General features: G+C 48.9%; 1 protein-coding gene across 1 annotated transcript in view; it reads left to right on the top strand.

Moving 5' to 3' along the window:
* The first annotated feature begins 9572 nt into the window (after positions 1-9572).
* SLC15A4 (solute carrier family 15 member 4) overlaps positions 9573-17949 on the top strand; it is a 32684-nt gene continuing 24307 nt past the window's right edge. Inside the window, exon 1 of the mRNA XM_054443686.2 lies at positions 9573-10189. Coding sequence (XP_054299661.1) covers positions 9638-10189 — 552 coding nt within the window. The 5' untranslated portion in view covers positions 9573-9637. The remainder of the gene's footprint in view (positions 10190-17949) is intronic.

The following is a 17949-nucleotide window of genomic DNA, read 5'->3' as shown; positions in this document are numbered from 1 at the left end:
GTCAAGCCACCCGACCTAAATCACAGTGAGCATTGATTAGTTAAGGCAAATCAAGGTGCAGTCACCAGAAGGGAGAATGGATGCTGAATAGGACCCAACAACAGCTCTCCTCTAAAGAGCCTGGCCACTCAGTGTGCCAATTTTATTTGTTGGGTGTTTATCCTTTCATAATATTCTTTTTTTAATTATTTATTTTATTTTTATTTATTTATTTATTTATTTATTTATTTTTTTGAGATGGAGTCTTGCTCTGTCACCCGGGCTGGAGTGCAGTGGCACAATCTCAGCTCACTGCAAGCTCCACCTCCCGGGTTCATGCCATTCTCCTGCCTCAGCCTCCCGAGTTGTTGGGACTACAGGCATCCACCACCATGCCCAGCTAATTTTTTGTATTTTTAGTAGAGGCGGGGTTTCATCATGTTAGCCAGGATGGTCTCGATCTCCTGAGCTCGTGATCCGCCCGCTTCAGCCTTCCAAAGGCGTGAGCCACCACGCCCGGCCCATAATATTCTTTATAACTCTTTATAAAATAAGAACATTAACTTTCAGGAGGCTGAGGCAGGAGAATCACTTGAACCCGGGAGGTAGAGGTTGCAGCGAGCCGAGATTGTGCCACTGCACTCCAGCCTGGGTGACAGAGCAAGACTCCATCTCAAAAATAAAATTAAATAAATAAAATAAAATAAAATAAAGGCATATTATAGAAAGATTGTCATTCTGTACATACTTATAATAGGATAAATAGGACTCAGGAATATGGACATATAAAAAGTTCTGCTGAAAGAGAGTTTATAGAATGGGTGGCAAGACTCTGTCTCAAAAAAAAAAAAGAACATTGTCTTACGTACTTCAATTTTTTTCTTAGTTTGTGTGCTCTCAACAGCAATTGTTATTTTTTATACACATAAGTTTTAAATCTTCATGTAGTCAAACTAATTTTTACTGCATGCCTTCTGCCTTTAGTGTTAGGCTTAGGAAGGCATTTTCTCTCAATTATATATTTGCCAATATTTTCTCCTAGTGCTTTTATAGTTTTGGTTTCTGAATTTTAATATTTAATCCATCTGAAATTTATGTTGGTACAAAATATGAAGCCTGTTTTCCCCTATGCTTCAACATTCATTCCAATATAATTTGTTTAACAATCCATCCTTTCCCCATGAATTGATGAATTACTGATTCTTTTTGTTTTTTTTTTTTTTTTTTGAGACGGAATCTCACTCTGTCGCCCAGGCTGGGGTGCAGTGCAGTGGCACAATTTTGGCTCACTGCAAGTTCGGCCTCCCGGGTTCATGCCATTCTCCTGCCTCAGCCTCCCCAGTAGCTGGGACTACAGGTGCCCACCACCATGCCCGGCTAATTTTTAGTAGAGACGGGGTTTCACCATGTTAGCCAGGATGGTCTCGATCTCCTGGCCTCGTGATCTGCCTGTCTCGGCCTCCCAAAGTGCTGGGATTACAGGCGTGAGCCACAGCGCCCGGCCCTACCCTTTTTTTTTTGGAGATGGAGTCTTGCTCTGTTGCCCAGGCTAGAGTGCAGTGGCACGATCTCGGCTCACTGCAACCTCTGCCTCCCGAATTCAAATGATTCTCTCACCTCAGCCTCCTGAATAGTAGCTGGGATTACAGGCTTGCATTACCATGCCAGGCTAATTTTTGTATTTTTAGTAGAGATGGGGTTTCACCATGTTGGCCAAGCTGGTCTCAAATTCCTGACCTCAGGTGATCTGCCTGCCTCAGCCTCCCAAAGTGTTGGGATTACAGGCATGAGCCACTGCACCTGACCAGATCCCTTTATTATCATACACTGAGATTTTTCTTTTTTGCTTTTATTATTATTATTTATTTATTTGAGATGGAGTCTCGCTCTCTTGCCCAGGCTGTAGTGCAGTGGCACAATCTCAGCTGACTGCAACCTCCACAGGTTCAAGCATTTATCCGGCCTCAGCCTACTTAGTAGCTGGGATTACAAGCACCTGCCACCATGCCCGGCTGAGTTTTGTATTTTTAGTAGAGACAGGATTTCACCACTTTGGTCAGGCTGGTCTGGAACTCCTGACCTCAAGTGATCTGCCCAGCTTGGCCTTCCAAAGTGCTGGGATTACAGGCGTGAGCCACCGTACCAGACAGGCTTTCATTATAATTATTATTATTTTTGAGACTGAGTTTCACTCTTGTTGCCCAGGCTGGAGTGCAATAGTGCAATCTTGGCTTACTGCAACCTCGGCCTCCCGGGTTCAAGAGATTCTCCTGCCTCAGCCTCTGGAGTAGCTGGGGTTACAGGCACCCACCACCATGCCTGGCTAATTTTTTATATTTTTAGGAGAGACAGGGTTTCACCATGTTGTCCAGGCTGGTCGTGAACTCCTGACCTCAGGTATCTACTGGCCTTGGCCTTCCAAAGTGCTGGGATTACAGGCGTGAGCCACCACGCCTGGCCTCATTATTATTTTTAATTGACATAATAATTGTACATAATTATGGGGCATAAGGTAGGATTTTGAAACATGTACTTCTATGAGATCAACTTTTTTAGCTTCTACATATGAGTGAGAACATAGGTTATGTATCTCTCTGTGCCTGGCTGATTTCACTTCATACAATCAGTGATTTTGTATTAGTGCTTCTGTTCTTGTTCTTTGTATTCATCTTCCTTGATCCTTCCCGTAAGGCCTAATCTAGAAAACAAATACACTTATAATTACCAATGAACTATTATATGGTTACAGTTTAGGCTAAGGTTGCTTACAAGGAATTGTGAAAGTGGTGGTTAAAATAGGATCTTAGGTGTGGTCACACCATCTTGCGCTTCTTGCAATAGAAGGAAGCAGAAGTTCATATTCTTTCACTTACTTTCCACTCTCTCCTCACCTCCCTGCTTCTATTGGCAAAGCCCAACTTTTGCAAATGTCTTGGGGGTTTTTTAAACACAGGTGGAAAAGTACCCAAGAAACAGACATTGCTACTCGCAAGGGTCAAATAAAACGAGTGCCTGAAACAAGTCAAATCAAAACCAGCTCCCTGACCGTACACTCTCACATCCTCTGTTAAACGCAAGTCATTCTGGGAGCTGAATTAGTTCATACTAAAAGTAGATTAGTGTGGCTTTGGTTTAGGATCAAGGATTTAACACCTGATTCTATTCCGTTGGTTGCCTGTGTTTTTATTGATTTCACTTTTTATACCTTCTGCTTCTATCAAGATTATTTGTTGCTAGAAAGAATGGTTGCAACAGCGACTCCTTGAAGTAAATAGAATTTATGGCAACTCTCTGTACCCAAGGAGATTCAAAAGATGTATGGCATGGCCTGTGGCTGTACTATGGCTAATGACTTACGCTGTGGCCTGATACACGAAGATGAGGGGGGCCTATCAGAGTCCCTCCCTAGGGAACTGGGAAATCGGAGAAGCTGAAGCACTGGCCGTGAGAGCTGAGGCTGAGCTGAGCTGAGGCTGAGCTAAGCTGAGGCTGAGCTGTCATGACTCAGGGGGCAGGTGTTCAACAGTTGTTTGTTGAGTGAACGAGTGATGTACGGATGGCACAGAAAGGCTATGGAGGCTGCTTCTAACCCAAAGTTTTGAGGAAGCTGAAACTGTGAGTAAGGAGAGGCAACTGTCTGGCAGCGAGGAGTGAGCAACTCAATAGAGATGTGAAACTACGGCAGAAATGTCATGAAACAGCTAGAGGAGTCAGGCAGTCCCCTGAATGTCCTGTCTCTGACAGTTTCTCAGTTCACTGCCTCAAATCGCGCCCACTCGAGCTCCGCACTGGGTGAGGCTCAGGAGACAAGGTGGTACCAGAGAATGGAGAACCCTGTCTCCAAGTCTAGTCCACACCACAGGCACCTTTGCAAAGAGTGTCCTTGCCCCTTTTCCAGAGGGCCCTTGAGGTGAAGAGCCAATAGACAAAAATGTTATTTTGGAAGACACGGTTACCTATCCCTTAGATGCCTACTGTATGGGTTAGGTCATTTATTAATTTTAGCTGCAAAGGAACGCCTCATAGGATCACTTTTTGGGGCAGGAGTATATTGTAAGCATATCCAATAAAGTGGGAGGAATCACCTTACATCAATTCTTTAGCTATACCATCACTGGGGGGCTCAGTACAGGGGCTGCAAACCCAATCATTACAGGAGCCAGGCAGAAAACTCATGGGTCAGGCATGAGAAAAAAATCAGGCTGGCCTCTCTTATTCTTTTTTTTTTTATTTTTTATTTTTTGAGACGGAGTCTCGCCCTGTCGCCCATGCTGAATGCAGTGGTGCGATCTCAGCTCACTGCAACCTCCGCCTCCTGGGTTCAAGCGATTCTCCTGCCCTAGCCTCCTAGTTCTTTTATTTTTTCCATTTTTGATAGAATTATGATAGGTGGCTTGGGGCCACAAGTAATACAAATAACAGAAAACCCAACACAGTGGCTTAAACAATGTTGAGACTTTTTATCTCACTTCTCCCTGAGTCTCCTGTGCCATCCCCCATCAGTCTCATCCTAAGCTGGTTCATCTCATGGCTGTCAATAGCCATCAGGAGCTATTAGAGCTGCAGGCTTCCTAACTCATGTCCGGTTTGGGAGCATGTGCCTCGCCCACAGTCAGCCAATAAGTGGCCTTGCCTCTAGTCTGACTGGGTCAACTTACCTCATTTGTCCACTCCTGGGTCAGTAACCACAGGCACCAGGGAAATTTTGTGTCCTGAAAGGTTAGAGTCTGCGTTCCTGAACTAGTCACCATGAAGAGGCATGAGACTAATACTGGTGTGGGCTACTTCCATCTGGGAACACGGATGAAGTCAGGTTCTCCTGAGCTACATGGGAAGCTGGTGGGGGCAGGGGTGGGTTGAGGAAGACAAATATCTGAAGATAATCAGGATTGTTTGGAAAGAGTATGGATGTTGGCTAGTCAATCACATCCATTACATTTTAGCATGGAATGGTGTTGCTGGCCGGGCATGGTGGCTCTAGCCTGTAATCCCAGCACTTTGGGAAGCCAAGGCAGGCAGATCACCTGACTTCAGGAGTTCAACATCAGCCTGACCAACACGGTAAAACCCCATCTCTATAAAAAATATAAAAATTAGCCAGGTATGATGGCAGGTGCCTGTAATCCCAGCTACTTGGGAAGCTGAGGCGGGAGAATCACTTGAACCTGGGAGGTGGAGGTAATGGTGAGCCGAGATGGCACTATCGCACTTCAGCCTGGGCAACGGAGCAAGACTCCGTCTCAAAAACAAACAAAAAGAACGGGGTTGCTGATAGAAGTTACTGCAATGATGGTGTGAAGTAGACTATGCTGTCCAATATGGTAGCCACCAGTCATAAACCACTTGAAATATGGCTAGTGTAAGTGAGGAACAGAATTTTTCATTTTATTTAACTAGTTTCAATAGCCACACATAGCTAGTGGCTCCTGCACTGGACTATGCAGATATGGAGAATTTTCTCTATGATAAGAAAAATAAGACACTAGTGAGTGGGGAGGGTTTAGGAAAGCTAGAAAGCGTCTGCCATCTAAAGACAGTGGCTGCTGCTGAGTGTCAGCAGATTGTGGCTACAGGGGGAAGCAAATGTGTTTCCATTACCTGTTGCTACATAATAAACTGCCCCAGAATTTAGTGGCTTAAAAGAACAACCATGTTATTTGTTTACAATTCTGCTATCTGGGCTGAGGCTCAGCTGGGTGGTTATTCTGCTGGTCTTCACATGGCTGCATTCAGTAGGCAGGTCATCTGGAATGCTGAGAATCCCCTCTCCATATAGTTGCAGACTCCTCCTCAACATATGACGGAAGGTGGGTGGACTTCTAATATGATGGCTCAGGACACCCCAGTCATGAAAGTGGAAGGTGTCAGACTTTAAGCCTGTGCCCAGACCAGGCCCAGAGACACTTTTGATGTATTCTCTTGGTCAAAACAGGTCACAGGACAGGCCCTGTGGTGTGATCTCTGAGGAATACATAAAGGCTTGAATACTATGGGGCATGGTTCAAAGTGATGGGATCATACTAATGTAACAGGTAATCACAAGTCCAGCATTGCCAGAGCTCACATTTATTTTCCCCAAATAGCAAGATATCCAAATTTATACATGAAACCTTTCAAATTGTAACTATTAGTTCACTTTCTTTTGGTACCAGCTTTATTGAGACATATTCACATACCATATAATTCACTTATATAAAGTGTAGAATTCAGTGTTTTTTTAGTACATTCACAGAGATGTGCACCAATCCTCCCCTCCCCTCCCCCCGTACCGGGAAACTGTACTAATCTGCATTGTCTGTATGGATTTGCCTATTGCCTATTCTGGCCATTGCATATAAATGTGATCTTGCAAGATGTGGTCTTGGCTCACTTTTTTTTTTTTTTTTTTTTAACTGAGCTTTAGTTTTCTCAAATGAGCCAATGCAATTGGATTAGTTTACTATCATCCAAAAATGGCAGAGTGTATTGAGCACTGTTTGGACACTGGGTTATCACATGATTCAAGTCATTTGCTTTGCTTTCATTCCATGTTTAATGTTAATTTTACTCTAGACTTTGCCTGAGCGTCAGACCTATCAGTCTTAGAACAAATACTCAAAGATTCTGTCTCATCTACCAACTGCAAAGTGGAAGCAGCACTGGACTCATAATTACATATAAGCCTTTCATTGAAGTCTGAGTTCTATTGCTTTCTTTTTTTATTTTTTATTTTGAGACAGTTTCACTCTATCACCCAGGCTGGAGTGCAGTGGCATGATCTCGGCTCACTGCAACCTCCACCTTCCAGGCTCAAGAGATTCTTCTGCCTGAGCCTCTTGAGTAGCTGGGATTACAGGTGCGCACCACTACCGCCTGGCTAATTTTTGTAATTTTAGTAGAGATGGGGTTTCACCATGTTGGCCCGGCTGGTCTTTAACTCCTGACCTCAAGTGATATGCCTGCCTCGGCCTCCGAAAGTGCTGAGATTATAGGCATGAGCTACTGTGCCACTGCACTCCAGCCTGGGTTACAAGAGCGAAACTCCATCTCAAAAAAAAATTGGCATATATGTGTGTGTGTCTGTATGTACAAGTTCAAGGACATACATTAGTATCCAATAATAAGTTAAAATATTAATATATGCCCTTGAACATGTATAGACACACACACATATATATACACATGTATACATACACACACACTTATATACACACATATATACATATATGTACATATATACACACACAGATATACATGTGTATACACACACATATATGAGAACATAAGGTGACTTACATCATTTACATTCAACAAATGGTCAGTCATTCACTCATCCAGTTAAATCTACACCTATTTATCATTGGCAAGTGCTGTGCTAGCCTCTAGAACTACAATAGTGCTTAAAAAAAGATCCCGGCCATCCCAGCTTTAAAGACAGGCATTCAACAGTTGCACGAAATAAGTATAAATTATAACTGGTGCTGTGGGAAAAATGTATAGGGAGTTCCAAGGCCATAAAAACGGGGAGCTAACCTAGTGTGGCAGGGTTAGGAAAGTGATATTTGAGGTGACAGCTGGAAATGACAAGCATCAACAGATAGGTGGCAAAGGTCCAATTCGGGCATTCAATTATTCTCTCATTAGACATTCATTAAATATATATTGCCTGCTGTGTGGCAGCACTGTGCTGACCATCAGTCTATCTATTGGACATTTAAAAAAGTTTTCTAAAAAGAGAATGCATGCAACTTCAAGACTTACTGGCAGGATTACTTCTCCAGATGACCTACTGGCAAGCCAACTTCCCAGCTACTGGCTCCACCCTCATCTTAGCTGGAGGGAATGATAAAGGAAGAGGAGGTGGTCTTACACTAATTGAATCATTGCAGCAGCTGTGGATCCCGATTCCTTTCTTTTTCTTTTTTTTTTTTGAGACAGGGTCTCACTCTGTCACCCAGGCTGGAGTGCAGTGATGCCCTCACTGCTGAATTCAGCCTCTACCTCTCGGGCTCAAGTGATCCTCTTGCCTCAGCCTCCCAAAGTGCTGAGATTATAGGCACGAGCCATCATCCCAGGCCGGGGTCTCAATTTCTTTTTTTTTTGAGACGAAGTCTCACTCTGTCACCAGGCTGGAGTGCAGCGGCACAATCTCGGCTCACTGCAACCTCTGCCTCCCTAGTTCAAGCGATTCTCCTGCCTCAGCCTCCTGAGTAGCTGGGACTACAGGCGCGTGCCACCACGCCCAGCTAACTTTTGTATTTTTAGTAGAGACGGGATTTCACCATGTTGGCCAGGATGGTCTCGATCTCTTGACCTCGTGATCCGCCCGCCTCGGCCTCCCAAAGTGCTGGGATTATAGGCGTGAGCCACCATCCCAGGCCGGGGTCTCAATTTCTGAAGCCATGCTGAGGGCCATTTTTGGGTGGCAGTCTTTCACTCCACTATGTGCCAGGCGCTGTCCCAGAGGCAGGCGGCACAGTGAGGAACAAAACACAAGAGAATCCTGCCATCAGGAAGCTTACACCTGTGAACACATGCAGGTTGGGGAGATAAACGAATAAATTAAAAAATGTAACAGGTAATAAGGAGAAAGAGTAACATGATGGAATGGGATACTCGGGCCTTGGACGGGCTGGTGAAAAAAATGTTTCTCTGAAGTCAACACTTGGGTGGAAGGTTGAAGGATGAGAAGCCAGCCATGCAACCATAGATGGTGTAGGGGCAGTCTCTGGGAAAGCCTGAAACAGGCTGGAGCTTGCCTTGTTCTAAGCCAGTGAGTCTCAATGGGGGCGTATTTTCCCCCAGGGGTCCTTCAGCAAAGTCTAGAAGACATTTTCGGTTGTTAACCTGAGGTGCTAGGGGGTGGAAGTGGCCCCTAGTGGAAAGCAAAGGCCAAAGCTGCTGCTGAACATCGTGCAACGCACAGGACAGTCCCGTCGCTCAAAGTGCCAACGATGCACGGGTTGAGAAACCAGGTCCTCTCCAGGACTGAAGCCCAGGGCAGGGAGCACAGGGGCAGCCTGAGCAAACCCGCCTGGAGAGCAGCCGCCGTCTCAGTGTGAGTTTTGGCTGCCTACTGGGCCCCACTGAAGCCCGAAGAGGTCCAGGCTCCGGCTTCTTTGTTTAAACTCCCTCAGTCCGACTGCGTGCAGTGGCTCATGCACGTAATTCCAACACTTTGGGGGGCTGAGACGGGAGGAACGCTTGATGCCAGGAGTTCGAGACCAACTTGAGCAACAAAGCGAGACCCCATCTCAAAAAACTGTTTAAAAATTAGCCAGAGGCAGTGGCGAGCGCCTGTGGTCCCGGCTACTCGGGAGGCTGAGGTGGGAGGGCCGCTTGATCCTGGGAAGCTGAGGCTGCAGTGAGGCGTAACCGCATGACTGCACTCCAGCCTGGGCGAGAGAGGAAAACCCTGTCTCAAAAAGGCAAAAAAAGGCTCTCGGCGGCCAAGCTGCGGAATCCCAAGCTCCCCAAGACACGCAGCGACCCAGAGTACCGGCCACTTCCTCGCCTAGTGCCCGGGGCGGGGCCGGAAGTTCCGGCGAGTGGGGCGTTGAGCAGCGGCGAGCCCGCCCAATAGGAGGGTCCCAGGCCCGGCAGTCTCGCGATAAGGGCGGCGGCCCTGGGTTCTGGGACAGGTGACCCGGCGGCGGGGCGAGGCAGCTAGCGGCGTCGCATGGAGGGCTCTGGGGGCGGTGCGGGCGAGCGGGCGCCGCTGCTGGGCGCGCGGCGGGCGGCGGCGGCGGCGGCGGCGGCGGCGGCTGGGGCGTTCGCGCGCCGGCGCGCGGCGTGCGGGGCCGTGCTGCTGACGGAGCTGCTGGAGCGCGCCGCTTTCTACGGCATCACGTCCAACCTGGTGCTATTCCTGAACGGGGCGCCGTTCTGCTGGGAGGGCGCGCAGGCCAGCGAGGCGCTGCTGCTCTTCGTGGGCCTCACCTACCTGGGCTCGCCGTTCGGAGGCTGGCTGGCCGACGCGCGGCTGGGCCGGGCGCGCGCCATCCTGCTGAGCCTGGCGCTTTACCTGCTGGGCATGCTGGCCTTCCCGCTGCTGGCGGCGCCTGCCACGCGAGCCGCGCTCTGCGGTTGCGCGCGCCTGCTCAACTGCACAGCGCCTTATCCCGACGCCGGCGCCCGCTGCTGCGCACCGGCCACGTTCGCGGGGCTAGTGCTGGTGGGCCTGGGCGTGGCCACCGTCAAGGCCAACATCACGCCCTTCGGCGCCGACCAGGTGAGCCGCGCCCCCGCGCTGTCCTTGTCCCTGTCCCTGTCCAGCCCCTGCCCAGCCCCAGCCTCTTCCCGTGCCCCAGTCCCTGCCTCTGACCGCAAAGGGAGCCCCTTGCCCCGGGGGGCTTCTGTCTAGTGCAGAGGAATCCCGCCAGCAGGTGGGCCAAGACTGGAGGGACCGGTGTGATGGGTGCTGGAAGGGGTTTGCCTGGGGCGGGGTGAGGTCTATACACACACAGCGATGGCCGCAGTGGCTTTAAAGAAGAGAGAGGCCGGGATCGGTGGCTTACGCCTATAATCCCAGTACTTTGGGAGGCCGAGGCGGGAGGATCGCTTGAGCCCAGGACTTTGAGACCAGGTTGGGCAACATAGTGAGACCTAATCTCTAAAAAATTTAAAAATTTGTCGGCCGTGGAGGCGCACACCTGTAGTCCTAGCAGAGAAAGGAGGATTCCTTGAGCGTACGAGTTGCGGAGGCTGCAGTGAGCTAGGGTCACACCAGTGCACTCTAGCTTGGGTAACAGTGAGACCCCACCTCAAAAAAATAAATAAATAAAATTTAAAAAATAAGCTGAGCGCAGTGGCTCACGCCTGTAATCCCAACACTTTGGGAGGCCGAGGTGGGTGGATCACCTAAGGTCAGGAGTTCGAGACCAGCCTGACCAGCCTGGCTAAAAATACAAAACTTAGCCGGGCGTGGTGGCGGGCACCTGTTATCTCAGCTAGTCGGGAGGCTGAGGCAGGAGAATCGCTTGCAACCGGGAGGCAGAGGTTGCGATGAGCCGAGATCGCGCCACTCCACTTCTCCAGTCTGAGCGACAGAGCGAGACTCTGTCTCCAAATAAATAAATAAATAAATAAATGAAAGGGACCCTCTCTATGTTCAGGCCGTGTAAGTTCAGACCAGAAGGCTAGGAAAGAGCAGTTGTTTGAGGAGCTTTCCAGACATGGGGATTCGCAGGTGCAGGGCCCCGGGCCAGGAAGCTGAGGGAAGGGGAAGCCCCCGTTGTTGCCTTAGCTTCCTTTACAAAGAAGTGGGAAAACACTCATATTGCGGCTTTGTGGCTTTAAAGGAGTTTTGGGCTAGGTTGGGTAGGAAAGCTCAGATGAAAATGAGTTTGAATCAAGTTAGCATCAAGCTGCCCCCCGGCAACTGTTAACTGCCAAGAAGTAAGGGAGGAACCACTGCAGCTTTTCAGGAGGGGAAAGGACATGGCCGCCAAGTATTATATGCAGAATAGGCCGCCTTTAAGAGCAGTAGCAAACTCAGATCATTTCAGAAAATATTTAAAAAAAAGTGGGAAGTGAGGTGGAAGGCTGGGGCCGCATCACGTGAGGAGTGTTAAAGCGTTCGGGATGCAGTTGGGAGCTTTACTGGGTCCCAGCAGGGAGTGATTTGCGCAGAGCAGGCACTACAGCTGGGGTAGCAGGTCAGGTCTACTTCGTGTTTTCTGAGGATTCACAAGTTAAGAATGGTTCTTAATATTTTCTTTCTTTCTTTTTTTTTTTTTTTTTTTTGAGGCGGAGTCTTGCTCTGTCGCCAGGTTGGAGTGCAGTGGTGTGATCTCAGTTCACTGCAACCTCCACCTTCCGAGTTCAAGCGATTCTCCTGCCTCGGCCTCCTGAGTAGTTGAGACTACAAGTGCACGCCAGCATGCCCAGCTAATTTTTGTATTTGTAGTAGAGACAGGGTTTCACCATGTTGGCCAGGATGATCTTGATCTCTTGACCTTGTGATCCACCTGCCTCAGCCTTCCAAAGTGCTGGGATTACAGGCGTGAGCCACGGCACCCAGCCGGTTCTTACATTTTTAAGTGGTCGGAAACAGGATCATTTGTGACGAGTGAAAATTTTATGAAAATCAAATTTCAGTCTCCATAAATAAAGCATTATTGGAACACAGCACCACCTGTTTCTGCGACACAGCCACTACACTGGGGCTGCTTTCACTAAGCAGTGGCAGAATTGAGTAACTGTGATGGAGACGAAATGTCTCATAGAACTCAAAATGTGAACTGCCTGCCCCTTCACAGAAGTGTGTGGATGCTTGTTGTAGAGAATGGGTTGTGTAGGAAGTGGTGACATTAGGGACATGAGGTGGGAGTCTCTCCTAACTAGAGTGGAGGCAGTGGAGGTGGGTGAAGTGGATGGATGGAGTTCAGCTGTGGAAGTAGAATGGGTAGGAAGTACTGGCAGGTTGTCTTGTCCCTGTTTGTGTTGCTATATAGGAATACCTGAGGCTCAGTCACCTATAATGAAAAGATGTTTCTTTGGTTTAGGGTTCTGCAGGCTGTACAAGAAGCAGGGCGCCAGCAGCTGCACTGGTGAGGGCCTTGTGAACGGGAGCCAGCTGTGTAGAGATCACATGCACTAGAGGAAGTGAGAGAGGGGAGGGAGGTGCCAGGCTTGTAAACAACCTCTCTCATAGGAGAGTTCACTCCTGTGACAGCCCCAAGCCTTTCTTCACGGATCTGTCCCCATGACCCAAACACTAGGCCCCACAAGAAGCACTGGGGATCACATTTCTTCATGAGATTTTGAGGGTCAGACATTGAAACCATGGCATGCGAGCTGTAGGGAAGGTGACTCTTAGGCTTTTGCCTAAGTATCTGTGAGTGCCTGTTTTTTAGGAACATTTACTGAGAGCTTACTGTGCACCAGGCACAGTGCTTGCCAAGTACCTAAGTACAGTATCTGGTTAGTCCACATGACACGTATGCTACATGTCTACAAGACCACTTGGTTAGTCTACATGACACATACGGTGCCCATTTTACTGATGAAACTGAGGCTTGAGAGGTTTAATCATTGGCCCAAAGTTACACAGCTTGTATGTGACTGAGCCAGGATTCAAAAGCCTGTCCTTTGAATGTGAGCGTTCACTCTGCCTGTGTAAGGCTATCCATTACAGTCAGGAGACACCTTAGAATGACGTTAGAAATGATAGTCTTCTAATGTACTGAATCGGAACTGGGTTTTTTGTACAGTGGCATATGCTTTACATATGTGACCAAATCTGAACCTCACAGGAGTCTTAGATCCATTTTACTGGTGAGGAAACAGGCACAAAAACAGATCACTTTCTTACTGCCTGTAGGGAGTGAGTGGTCAAGCTGGACTTCCATTCCAGCTCTGGTTCTTTTTTAGCTACCGCACTAAGATGGGCCCAGTGTGCGTGCGTTCCATAATGGTTCTGCAGGGCTGGATCTCAAGGCCCAGGCTCTTGGCCTTGGGGTGCCATTGGCTCATGAAGGAACGGGGCTGGTAGCACAGTCAGCCTCTATCTTTTAAAGACTTGGCCACGCCACACAAGTGTACTCGAAAGCTTCTATTATGCCTCTTACTTGTGCCTTTCCCACGTGATCTTATGTAAGCCTCGTGACAGTTGATGGTATATGGGCTGCAGTTATGCCTGTTATACAGGGAACAGAGGCCTAGAGGGTTGGCTCCCACGGCTGCACAGCAAGTGCCTAGGGGAGCTGGTTTGGGGCCCTGGCAGCCTGACTTAAAAGCTGGTGCTCTCCAGGAGATAACAGGCGAGTAATTGATACTTCTTAAAATGAGGAGGAAATGGTGCTCGGTTATCTCAAATGAATCTGACAGAATATGCACTCTTTCATCCATAATTAAATGTGGATGTTGAAAGGAGATGTGCCTTCTTCCGCAAGATAGCTGGCCTGATCTCTTCCGATGTAACGCTGTCATGGGAAAAGAGGACCTTGTGGATGAAAGGCTACTCGGGAGACCTGGCCGCCCCCTGCAGCGTGTGCTGAGTGATTGGATCCCAGCTGCTTTCATGGCCATTCTTCTTGGATGCTTGGGATAGTTTGTAGACTACCTATTAGCTAATAATGGACCAATGTTGCCTTTCTTAGGTGTGGTAATCTCACTACCGTTAAAAGAATGTCCTTATTTCCAGGAGATTCATGATGAAATTTTGGGGGTGAAATAGGTTGCTGGAGCTTATTTGTAAATAGATCACCCAGAAGTTTTTTTTTTTTTTAAGACCGAGTCTCATTCTCTTGTCCAGGCTGGGGTGCATTGGTGTAATCTCAGCTCACTGCAACCTCTGCCTCCTGGTTCAAGCTATTTTCCTGCCTCAGCCTCCTGAGTAGCTGGGACTACAAGTGTGAGCCACCACGCCTGGCTAATTTTTGTATTTTTAATAGAGACGGGTTTCACCATGTTGGCCAGGTTGGTCTCGAACTCCTGACTTCAGGTGATCCAACTGCCTCGGCCTCCCAAAGTTCTGGGATTACAGGCGTGAGCCACTGCGCTGGGCCAGTATTTTTTATGTGTAGAAAAAAGAGTGCTGGGGCTCCAAGTGAAGGGTAGAGAAGTGTGCATTTTGCGATTCAACTTTTCTATACATTTGGAATTTTTTTAAATGAAAGATAAGAAAATGTTCACTGATGAATGTATAAACTAAATGTAGTATATCCATACAATGACATATTTTTCAGCCATTAAAAAAGAAATGAAGTACTGATGAGCCTTGAAAACATTCTGCTGAGTGAAGGAAGCCAGACACATAAGGCCCCAGTTGTGTGATTGCACTGATGTGGAATGCCCGGGAGACGCGAGTCCACAGAGACTGGAAGTAGATTAAGGGTTGCCAGGGGCCAGGAGAGGGGCGTGGGAGTGACTTAAAGGGAACAGGAGTTCCTGTTGGTGTGATGAGAATGTGAACTTGGATGGCAGTGATGGCTGTACATCTCTGAATATACTAAACACTACTGAATTGTACACTTTTAAAGGGTGAATTTTATGGTATGTGAATCATAGTGAAAAAACATTTGAGGGGAAAAGTACCCTTATGCCAGGGTGCTTGCCCGTGACCAGGTGGCAGGTCCCCTTCCAGGAGCGGCTGCTTCATGGCAGGAGGCCTGGCTGGGGACCCTGAGGTGTGCAGGCCTGAAGTACACTCTGTTGTGCCCCAGGCGAGGGTTAATTTGTCCTGGTTTGGTCCTTTTCATTTAGAGGCAAGTTATTTGTATTTTTAAGGTGCTTTTTATGGTTCTTTGTCACTTACCTCTTCATCTCCCAGGCAGAGCCTCTGGGAAACATTCTGATAGGAGAGACAATGGGGTGAGGCTGCATAGCTTTGAGAAGGAGGCCTAGTTGGCTTCTGAAAGAGGATGTGTGAGCTGTGAGTCCAAGGGAAATGCATGTTCATGTAAATCTGGTCAGCCCCATATCTTCCCTCACTGTTTCACCTTTTTCAAAGGTCACAATCATTCTTGGTGGATGGATTATTTGAAATAGTGACCTGAAAGACAAAAATCTTATGTTACAGATGAAAAGAGCAAATGATGCATTTTTTTTTTTTCTAGAGGAAAAACTGACACTCCATTTTAAGGAATTCTTCTGTCAGCCAACTGTTTGGTGTGCTGTATACAATTCTGTTCTTTTAGCTTTTCTTCTCCAAATTGATTTTGGTGGTATCTTTTGACCAGTCATGTGAAAACCTTGTTTACCCTTGGTAGGGCACGTAGCTGCAGCTCACACAGTGATGTCATGCAAACGATGGGCAGGGAGGCTGTGGCCTATTCGCCAGGGGCTGGAAAGCATGTGATGTCCCTCCACAGCAGCCAGCTTCCCTTGGTACAGAAATGCCTGCTGTGAGGTTATTTAGGGCTTAGTAATTTTGGCTTATAGAGTAATTTTGATGGATTACTCTTGGAGTTGAAATAAACTGACCACCACAATTACACAGGAAATGAGGATGAATGGCATTTTAAGGTTAGGATTTTCCCAGACTAATCAAATGCTGATTTTTTCATGCTTCATCTGAAGAGGACATAAGTCTGAGACCGTGGGAAGGTGTGTGCAGTGTCACTGCGGGTAATGGGGTCCGAGTGAGACTGTGGGAAGGTGTGTGCAGTGTCACTGTGGGTAATGGGAAGGTCCGAGTGAGACCGTGGGAAGGTGTCTGCAGTGTCACTGCGGGTAATGGGAAGGTCCGAGTGAGACCGTGGGAAGGTGTCTGCAGTGTCACTGCGGGTAATGGGAAGGTCCGAGTGAGACCGTGGGAAGGTGTGTGCAGTGTCACTGCGGGTAATGGGAAGGTCCGAGTGAGACCGTGGGAAGGTGTGTGCAGTGTCACTGCGGGTAATGGGAAGGTCCGAGTGAGACCGTGGGAAGGTGTGTGCAGTGTCACTGCGGGTAATGGGAAGGTCCGAGTGAGACTGTGGGAAGGTGTGTGCAGTGTCACTGCGGGTAATGGGAAGGTCCGAGTGAGACTGTGGGAAGGTGTGTGCAGTGTCACTGCGGGTAATGGGAAGGTCCGAGTGAGACTGTGGGAAGGTGTGTGCAGTGTCACTGTGGGTAATGGGAAGGCCCGAGTGAGACTGGGAAGGTGTGTGCAGTGTCACTGCGGGTGATGGGGTCCGAGTGAGACTGTGGGAAGGTGTGTGCAGTGTCACTGCGGGTAATGGGAAGGTCCGAGTGAGACCGTGGGAAGGTGTGTGCAGTGTCACTGTGGGTAATGGGAAGGCCCGAGTGAGACTGTGGGAAGGTGTGTGCAGTGTCACTGCGGGTAATGGGGTCCGAGTGAGACCGTGGGAAGGTGTGTGCAGTGTCACTGCGGGTAATGGGAAGGTCCGAGTGAGACTGTGGGAAGGTGTGTGCAGTGTCACTGTGGGTAATGGGAAGGCCCGAGTGAGACTGGGAAGGTGTGTGCAGTGTCACTGCGGGTGATGGGGTCCGAGTGAGACTGTGGGAAGGTGTGTGCAGTGTCACTGCGGGTAATGGGAAGGTCCGAGTGAGACCGTGGGAAGGTGTGTGCAGTGTCACTGTGGGTAATGGGAAGGCCCGAGTGAGACTGTGGGAAGGTGTGTGCAGTGTCACTGCGGGTAATGGGGTCCGAGTGAGACCGTGGGAAGGTGTGTGCAGTGTCACTGCGGGTAATGGGAAGGTCCGAGTGAGACTGTGGGAAGGTGTGTGCAGTGTCACTGCGGGTAATGGGGTCCGAGTGAGACTGTGGGAAGGTGTGTGCAGTGTCACTGCGGGTAATGGGAAGGTCCGAGTGAGACCGTGGGAAGGTGTGTGCAGTGTCACTGTGGGTAATGGGAAGGCCCGAGTGAGACTGTGGGAAGGTGTGTGCAGTGTCACTGCGGGTAATGGGGTCCGAGTGAGACCGTGGGAAGGTGTGTGCAGTGTCACTGCGGGTAATGGGAAGGTCCGAGTGAGACTGTGGGAAGGTGTGTGCAGTGTCACTGCGGGTAATGGGAAGGTCCGAGTGAGACTGTGGGAAGGTGTGTGCAGTGTCACTGCGGGTAATGGGAAGGTCCGAGTGAGACTGTGGGAAGGTGTGTGCAGTGTCACTGCGGGTGATGGGGTCCGAGTGAGACTGTGGGAAGGTGTGTGCAGTGTCACTGCAGGTAATGGGAAGGTCCGAGTGAGACTGTGGGAAGGTGTGTGCAGTGTCACTGCGGGTAATGGGAAGGCCCGAGTGAGACTGTGGGAAGGTGTGTGCAGTGTCACTGCGGGTGATGGGGTCTGAGTGAGACTGTGGGAAGGTGTGTGCAGTGTCACTGCAGGTGATGGGGTCCGAGTGAGACCGTGGGAAGGTGTGTGCAGTGTCACTGCGGGTGATGGGGTCCGAGTGAGACCGTGGGAAGGTGTGTGCAGTGTCACTGCGGGTAATGGGGTCCGAGTGAGACCGTGGGAAGGTGTGTGCAGTGTCACTGTGGGTGATGGGAAGACCCGAGTGAGACCGTGGGAAGGTGTGTGCAGTGTCACTGTGGGTGATGGGAAGCCCCG

Source organism: Pongo pygmaeus, chromosome 10 (genome assembly GCF_028885625.2).
Source record: "Pongo pygmaeus isolate AG05252 chromosome 10, NHGRI_mPonPyg2-v2.0_pri, whole genome shotgun sequence".
NCBI lineage: Eukaryota > Metazoa > Chordata > Mammalia > Primates > Hominidae > Pongo > Pongo pygmaeus.
This window is presented reverse-complemented; position numbering and strand designations above follow the sequence as displayed.